At 45.1% G+C, this 8,828-nt stretch overlaps 1 protein-coding gene across 1 annotated transcript; it reads right to left on the bottom strand.

The window, feature by feature from the left end:
• Nucleotides 1-929: 929 nt before the first annotated feature.
• On the bottom strand, nucleotides 930-8,567 carry cbx4 (chromobox homolog 4 (Pc class homolog, Drosophila)). The gene is made up of 5 exons (XM_084926065.1): nucleotides 8,219-8,567; nucleotides 8,067-8,110; nucleotides 7,303-7,368; nucleotides 5,317-5,383; nucleotides 930-3,993 (listed from the first exon to the last, which is right to left on the bottom strand). The coding sequence occupies exons 1-5, from the start codon at nucleotides 8,489-8,491 to the stop codon at nucleotides 2,593-2,595; spliced, it is 1,851 nt and encodes a 616-aa protein (XP_084782191.1). The 5' UTR covers nucleotides 8,492-8,567; the 3' UTR covers nucleotides 930-2,592.
• Nucleotides 8,568-8,828: the final 261 nt, after the last annotated feature.

Below are 8,828 nucleotides of genomic sequence, written 5' to 3'. Positions count from 1 at the left end.
TTTGATTTTGATCAGTCAGCTGTCACTGACAGACAATGACTTGACTAAAGAAACAACCAAAATACACCTCACACATTTCTCGGGGCCTTTCTGTTTGTCACACCGTGCAAATGTTATGCCTCTAATCAGTTTGTAATCCTCTTATAACAGAGTAGATTGTTTCTCCGTACAGTTTCAGACCTGGCTCCAGGCTCCCCGGGCCTTCATAAAGTCTGGAAGAGGCCCACAGAGTTTGAAGGTGTCAAGAAAGGTCAGTGTTTAGAGATGATTCACCCTTTCTGTATGATGACAGTGCAGAAAAACTTGCTGTGTCATTGTGCTGCAGGCCACACAGACCTGTTTTACAGCAAGCTGGAAACACAATAAAGCCTCCTAGCAGACAGTTTTTTTTTCAAACCTCTTATTGTTGACGTCCTTTCCTTTCTACATTGTGCTGGACGGCACAATGCAAAACAGCATCAGGCCAAACACCCTCCATGAAGACTTTCTTCTTGATAAAATCTAAGAATTACATAACCTCCTTCCTTCAGCAGTGTTGTATGTTTAGATTCCTGCTCTGGATCAAGCTGCTATAGAAAAATAATTCTTGGGTAAGGTTTTAATAATACAAGTGACCGGTGCAGTTGTGCAATACAGAGCGCTCTTTGTGTGGGGTCATTAGTGATTATGCAACATGATCTGTTTTCCTATTTTTTATTTTTTTTGCTTAACAGCCAAGTTAATGTTTCTAAAGTTTAACGCTTCATTCTGTCCAAGCGTGAGCCAGGAGGCTTCAGACAAACTGCAGGGTGAGAGCGTTGATACGCACGGCGGTTTTTACTGGAACTCTAAAGGGTGGCCGTGAAACGTTAGCCCATAAAACGAAGCCCGTTCAAAGTATAAACTGACAGCCCTCCCAGTTTGCCCCCAGCAGATATCAGTGCCACACATCAGAGGTCAAATCTCTTTCTTTATTGTGAAACATACCAGTCAGTAAGCTGCGCCAACAGCTGTAAGTCAGCCAACTCCGGGTATAACATACTTTATAACAATCATTTTGACTTTTGAAATGAGTGCAAGAAGGAATGAACAGAGTAAGGTGAAAGGAGGGGATGGGAAGAAGTAGCAAACAGACCCAAAATCATCCGAGAGGGTGAAACTCTTCAGTGGATTCACGCAACTTCTGATGCAGCAGACATCTGGGAAATGCTTCTCGAACGACATGTTCAGTGTCAATAAATATGCACTCTTCATTTTTAACATTATAGCATTTTTAGCATTCTCACTGGCTTTAAATGTGCATAAGACAGCCGTTTAGACTCAAATGTAGGGTACATCCAACAGCTTTGACATTTGAATTCTCAGCAGCATAGTCGAAACAGCTCGCACTCATCGGATTGCATGTAACAGTATACAAAGTCAGTCTCGTAACTCACATTTAATCTCTGTAGCATACTCATTTATGACCCTGGCAGCTTCCTTTTTTCCTCGTACAACAAATAGTCCTCACTTGTACTCCTCAGATCATAGGATGAGCTTTGAAAGCAAAATGAGATGAATGTTGTAAATCAGTGTGACGTTAAGCCTTCTAACAAGACTAGCAGTGTTTTAAACTCCAGCAATATATCAGCAGTATGGTAATAAACCCCAATCTAATCAAGGGAGGGGGTGATCTTGACGGGAAGACGCGTTTGATAAATGACACCATCTTCTTCATGTGCAACGGGCCTTTAAAAGTCTACATGTTATTTATTTATTTTCCTAAAATGATTCTTAAGTGGGAGAATGTGCAATATATTAGCAGATTGTGCAGGTTGCACCGGCTGCTGACTGCTTTCGCAGCGTCCCAGTGAAAAGAAAAGGCTGGGAACGTCACTTAAAAGCCGTCGTTGCAGCTGAGTGTGTCCCACTGTTGCCACTGTGTTTACACAGTTTTCAGATGCACCTGCTTTCCACATTTGCATTTCATGGGCAATCATAATCCTTAAACCAAGCTGCAAACAAAACAGGCCATTTCAGTGTCAGGGTATTTCTCTGGGATTTAAAAAACCACAAAAAACAAAGAAAAATCAAAGAGACTAGCTGTTTCTCTGGTAGTAATGACACAAGTAAACGTGTGGAAAATGTAATTAAGTGCTTTCGAATTGATCTTTGATCAGCATATACTCAACAACGTCCTCTCTAGCTTCTATCAGGACCAAAATAAGAGATACCGTTAATACAAAAGACGTATAAACCTTCATACATCTCGGGTTATAAGTTTGGTACAGGTATGAAACAACAGCAAAAGTTTCCCATCAAGCTCCGAATGACAAATTAACAGATTTTAAACCAGAAATTATTTTCTTTTCTCGGTGAATATTTCCACCTGAATGTATTCGCTCAAATCCTCGAGGGCACTTTCTTGGCTATGACGTCACAGAGAGGAGTTACAGTATAAAACATTATAAGAAACATATTGAATTTTCATGATAAATTATAAATTTCCATATATACAAAATTCTGGTGTTTTTCTTCTTTTCTTTCTTTCTTCTTCTTTTTTTTTTAAACATATGCACATATGAACAGGATCGTCCAATTGGTAAACACTAGTCCCATTTTATCAATAGTTTCTTAGAAAGAAACGTATTCCTTGAAGGTTACAGTGAGACTGTTTGTTGTGATGTCAGTGATGATGATATTTCCCATAAAAGGGGAGGTTTTTTTAACAGGCGCTTCTTTAGATGCCTCTGTGGATATCTGCGTGTCCTCTGTCACAGGAGGTGCATCTTTGACAGCAGGCTCTGGCTCCGGCGGCGTTTCTGCTTGAGCTTGCTTCTTAGTCTTTGGGCAGCTAAGGTCCATCGGCTCCTCTTGACTACCCAAATCCTCGTACGTACATACACCGCTCTGGCGTGGGCCGTTGCAGTGGAGGTCCATAGGTTTATCCTGAGGCGGCGTGACCACAGTGCTGGGCACGCTGAAGCTCCTCGAACTCAGGTAGATTTTGGATACGCTCCTATCCTCCACGGGATCGGAGAGCTTTCTCTTGCGGTCAGCGGGAAAAGAAGGGATCCGGATCTGGTCGACAGCTGTTGGCGTTGGAATGTTGGTGTCAACAGCCCAAGAAGTCAGAGGAGAGCTAGCAGTCAGCTGTAAGGGTAAATCGTCCGGTAAATCAGCTTGACCACGAGCCACTTCGGTGTTGTATTCCTCTGCTGTGCTTGGTGAAGGTTTGGAGAAATGCCTGTCCTTTGGGGAACACTTTATAGGATGCTCCGCTACAGAGAGGGAACTTCCATTACAAATCTCTTTGGGGATACCGTTCTCCAGGTGCTCCTCCAATTTGGTTGCATGTGCTGGGTTGTTTTCTGACGTCTTCATGTTTTGGGGTTTGTCTTCCCTTGATGATTCCCCGTGTTTACCCTTTGCACCGTGAACCTTGTTACTGTCCATATATTTGCTCATGACAATAACAATACGTCCGTTCTTGTTTTTATTCTTGATTATCTTCATTTTGCTGCTAATAGCACTCGGCAGGGTTGCATCCTTGGGATTGGGCTTAAGGGCGTGCTCACTCTCCGCCTCTTTAACAGCCGGTTTCCTCACTTCCACGGCCAGCTCCTTGACTTTGCTCAGGCAGCCTGTGTCTTTGTCACGGATCCACTTCTGCTGCAGGGCCAGAGGTAAGTTCCAGCCTGGATTTGCAGGTTTACTCGCTGCCTCCTGAACTTTAACCACCTCTTTGAGCCTAGAGGCCTGCGTGTCGTACATATTTGGGTCAGGCTCATAGTGGTGGTGCTTCTTGCTGTTTAGCTGATAGATGAACTTCTTCTTGTTGTTGGCCAGCTGGTCACCGGGGACCTCCTGGCTGCTGGGCTGGTACTGATGGTGCTTCTTGCTGTTCAGCTCGTATTGCTGAGGCTGGGAGCGCTGCTGTGCCTGAATGGGATCAGACTTCAGGTTGCCTTCTGCATCCTGAGATGTTTCTTCAAAACCAGCAGGAATGCTTGATCTTCGGGCAAACGAGGGCACCTTTAATAAGAGATGAGACTCAATTCAGCAATTTACCCACATTTAGACAAAGCTTGCACTGTACTCCACAATACGGTAACAAAATAAAGAAAATGTGAGAAAACTGACTGAAATTCTGGGATTGTTTAAAGTAAAATTAAAGCTCTTAACCAGAGAAGGGTTAGGGTTAAGTAACATACCGACCTTATTATGGAATCTCCGCTTATTTGGCAACACTAAAGAGAAGTGCTTATAACAGCCAAAATGCTTGTGCAAGATTTGTTTTCAGAAGTAGTAGTTTTTCTAAACTGCTCCACCGAATTTGTCATGCATATTTTTTAAAACTGAAAACTGAACTGAGTACACTAAGATAGCATCATTAAGACATTAGTCAAAACAGAATTGTGTGGTCAGGCTTGACAAAGGGGTGACTGTACCTCAGGAGGTGCAGCAGGTCATCTAATAATAGGAAGGTTGGTGGTTTGAAGTATACTGAAACCCAAGTTACTCACCAATGCTTTCACTGGAGTATGAATGTGTGTGTGGAAGTACAGCAGCAAAGCGCTACATAAGAACCAGTCCATTTACAAAGCCGTTTGTTCTTTTATGGGTTGGGCATAAAAAAATAATAAACTAACATTTGTTGCTGGAAGACCTAATATTAAAAATTATAAAACCTATCAGGGATCGAATAAAACTATCCAACGAGCTCTCAGCTCACCGCCACCCTCCTACCATGTTGCCCCCTCCTGCTTTGCCAGTACAGGCCGACCACGCTGACGTCAGAGACGCGGTAGCCGAACGGTTTGACTACGACCTCAGGTCAGTGAAGTGCCACCTGACGTGTCACGCTCCATCTCAGATTGTCGGCCACGTGTGACTCTGGCAGGATGGTATGCCTCTTAAGGAGTGACAGTCCATAACAATCAGCTCCGAGTCGCTCAAAATATATAATCACACTTGGCTCAGGTCATGTAAGCTCAGGCCTTTAAATGCCTGAGCTGAGGAAATTAAAGCGGAATGCTGCTTTGAACCATATATTTTCGTCTTGGGATAACAAATGGCAACATGAAAGAAAACATTTCCACTGGTACTGATTCACTTGGTTCAAAATACAATGAAAAAAAACCCCCTCAGGCATAAGACCCAGTTTCAAAATGAATGAGGAGTGAAATTCAGCTGCACCCCGCCCCCCCCCCCTTAAAAAAACCAAAGAAAGAAAGCAACACACGATAACAAGACAGCAGCTCTAGCACACCTGACAGTATCCCTCCTGTTTAAGCCTTTGACAGATTTAGTGGAAATGTTTCTACGGAAACCGTGTTGTGATGACTCATACAATACCTGGAGAAAAAGATGTTTTGGTTTCGGCCCACGTTTTCGATATCCCATCAGCTGCTCTTGCCTCTCTCTGTGAAAACAAAGAATAATGGCATTAAATCTCATGCAACATGCCCGCCTCCCATAAACATATAAAATACTTCATTTCCCAGACATCTTTAGAAACCTACAGGTCTGACGCTTGAATTATTCAAGGTCAAAAGTGGAATTTTGATTTAGAGGACTAATGAATGCCCGCATGTGACCCACTGCAAAGCATTATGGTCCTTATTTGCATAGCTCTCCATGGTAATCGGTCCATTCCTTATTCTCATTATACTGAAGAAATTCAATTAAGGCTAAAGCAGGGAGAATCTCAAACATCCTCCCTCCTACAGCACACCCTTCCCTCTTCTTACATTCAATCTCTAATTAGGGTCATGAGGTACAAATGAAAAGGGATAAATACTACATTGTGGAGTACATCTGGGATACACCCTAATGCCAGGCCTTGTGCAAGACAACGCCTACACTTTGAAAGTGCAGGGTGAAGAGTATCAGATTAATAACAAACATCTACTGGAGCTGTTTTTATTGAGGGAGGAGATGCAGACGTGTGTTTTTGTAGTTGCACTGGCTAGACCAGGCCCGGTCTATGAAATATTGCTCCCTGATATAAACCTCTACTCATCACTTGGCTCATAAATAACAGCAGTGGGCGAAGGCCGGCTGTACACAGGCATCACCAGGCGCGAGTAAAGCCAGCCTATTGTTGCTACAGATGTTCAAACTATCGGCGCTGCCAGAAGATTGCCACAATAAACAGTCGACGCTGTTATAATGTGTATGATTTCAAAAAGGCGACTAACGGGGTGACCCCTATTCACAGAAGATTTGGCAATTACAGACTCCCTCGTCGAATCCCATCCCCCATCCACTGGGAGCAGAGAGGAATCCACACACACACACAGTGCAGAGGCAGCACTCCATGACCATCAGCACACAGCCACACACACACACACACACACAGAACCAGGCAGGCGGGCAAGCAGGCTGTGGGGGAATATGAGAGCGGTACACTGGAAACGTTGAAGAGCGCTTGCGTGTCAATTAGCCTTTTCAGAAAAGCAAATTCCTTTCCCCAGCCATCATGTCTTTACCCAGTCCCATGAGCTGCTGCCTCCTGGTCTACAGAGAGAGAAAAGATCTGAGGGGCTGCATGGGTCCAGCAACCCAGACAAGATGTAGTTGTTTGTGCGCTGTAGAGTTTGAATGAACTAAAATCTCCACCTCTTAGGTAGACATTGACCCGTTCTTGATTGTTTTACGGGCCTCTGGGTAAACCCAGATTGATAGCAGGCTGTCAAACACAAGCATCCAAGGTCCAAAATGAAGATAATTTCATAGGATGTGTCAAAACTGAATGCTGAGCAGAAGCCAGACTAGCCTTTTGGCAAACTAATAGTGAGGAGAATCCCATCAGGCAGCAGCGTGGCCCTCCTCACATCGAAACCCACAACAAACCTGCTGAGTTCATGTCCTGAACACTAGTCACACTCTCCACAGTGCAGCTTATCCTCTGGCTCCTGACTGCACAGCAAATTAACGCGTCAAACATTATCACGCACAGATTACACTGCCTTTTAGCTGTCCTTCATGCATTTTGTGGCAAATGCAGCTTCTCCTGTTTTCTCTGTCAGATTGGCCAATGGCCATCCTTGTAGCTCTCCAGGCCAAAAATAACAACAACAACAAACAAAAAAAATCACATTTATTATGTTAGATTTTTATAAAGAGAAAATGGAGGTCCTCGTGCAGATCCCTTCAGTCCATTAGCACGATTGAGGAATTCTCACTATCATATCCCTAGAGTTTTTACCCCAGGGAGAAAAGGGGGTGGGGGGGGGGTTAGCGCTAGAGTTACTAGCGCGCCCCTCCTCCCATGCCCTTATATGGCCATGGCTGCACTGGAGGCTGAGCGGCCTCGTCCGAAGTCCACGTCTCTCTCACCTGTGTTGAAACGCGACGAGGAGGCGCGGGTCAAGGATGTTTTCCTCTGGCTCCCATGTGTTGTATCTGCAGAGAGGAGCAAACAACTGTCAGAAAGCTGGCACGTGCAGCCTGGCTTTTCCATCCCCAACTGACAGGCGCACAGGGCTTTGCCTATGACACACACACACACACTCCCACATCTTCACAACTAATGTGCAGTTAGAAAGGAAAGCTGTATCCAGATCTCCAGTGTAATGTAAAAACAAATGGTTCCTGCTTTGTTTTTTTCTTTTACTGTTATTAAATCAAGATGATCGAATCTGCAAGGAACCCCGCTAAGTCGCAGTGCCCGCTGCAGGTTACCAGTCATGGGGACATCCACTGGCAGAGGGGGGGAAATGTCAAACAGAAAGCGTCTGTGTGAGCTCTCCAAACGCTTCTCCAGCACCAACATGCAGTCGGCCATTTTAGCACTCCTGTCTCGTAAAATTCGCTGGCAGAGCAGAAATAATTAAAACGGGATTACATGGCTGTGCCTAGCCCCCCCTTCCCTCGCATAAATTAGTGAAGGCATCCGCGGATACACTGAAACGCATACCGACCGCGCTCTTCCAGCTTCTACACACACTCACGCGCGCGCGTACAAGTCACTGTGCACGCTCGCCCTTCACGGTTTGCGTTTTTTTAAGTAACAACACTTGATCTTGTGACATAATATTGAAATGCATCGTTTCGATGCAGAATCGCTAGAAATGCATTAGAAAGCGTGCAGTAAGACTTACTTGGGAGACCAGCCTCGCCACTTGACCAGGTACTCTATCTTGCCCTGTGATGGTGGAGAAGAAGAACATTTTTTTAAACCCGACATTTTCATCGTCCGCGCTTTTTTTTAACCCCCATTTCTTTCCCACAAAGACGCTTCGTGTCTCTTTACCTTTCGTATGCGCTTCTTTTCGATGCCCTCCACCGCAAAGACGTGCTCTCCAGCGGCAGGGAGCTCCATTCTCGGCTCAATCTGATCGAAAGCGGACGGGGAGTAGATGTACTGCTGGCTACGCACCGTCGATGTGCCGTCCGCTCGGTGCGTGCTGTGCGCGCTTGGTAGTTTTCCAGTTGTATCCGAATTCAACTGTATCCCCCCCACCCCACCGCTCTCCCTCTCTCTCCTTTGCACACTCCACGGTCTTGGTACTGAGCGTACAGACATTCACAGTAGTGCGGCTGCGAGCAGCTCTGTTCTTGCAATAGCTTCAGCTCGCCGTGTGACGTCAGGAGGGGAGGGGGGCAGTGTGGATTGGGGGACCTTGCAGAAAGGTTGGGTTTTTTTTTTTTATCCCGAGCGTACCGGACGGCGGGACGAATGTTTGGGAATTCAAATCAATCCCAACTTTATCGTCACGAGCACGACCCCTGTAATGGTGCTATTGTAATGCTTTGCTGTCAAACGTAAAAGTGGAGAAGCTCGTGAACACCCCAGAAGCCACTGAAATCACTCTGAATGACTTTTATTCAAGTACACTTCACGCACAGGTGTAGGTAAAAGG

Source organism: Perissodus microlepis, chromosome 4 (assembly GCF_051167445.1).
Source record: "Perissodus microlepis isolate ML-2025 ecotype Zambia chromosome 4, ASM5116744v1, whole genome shotgun sequence".
Classification (NCBI taxonomy): Eukaryota; Metazoa; Chordata; class Actinopteri; order Cichliformes; family Cichlidae; genus Perissodus; species Perissodus microlepis.
This window is presented reverse-complemented; position numbering and strand designations above follow the sequence as displayed.

Coding starts and splice junctions, on each gene's coding strand:
- cbx4 (XM_084926065.1), bottom strand. CDS start 8,491: ATGTCTGTACGCTCAGTACCAAGACCGTGGAGTGTGCAAAGGAGAGAG. Junction 7,369..8,066: donor TGGCGAGGCTGGTCTCCCAA/GTAAGTCTTACT, acceptor TCCTCTCTGCAG/ATACAACACATGGGAGCCAG. Junction 3,994..5,316: donor CAAAACATCTTTTTCTCCAG/GTATTGTATGAG, acceptor CTCTTATTAAAG/GTGCCCTCGTTTGCCCGAAG.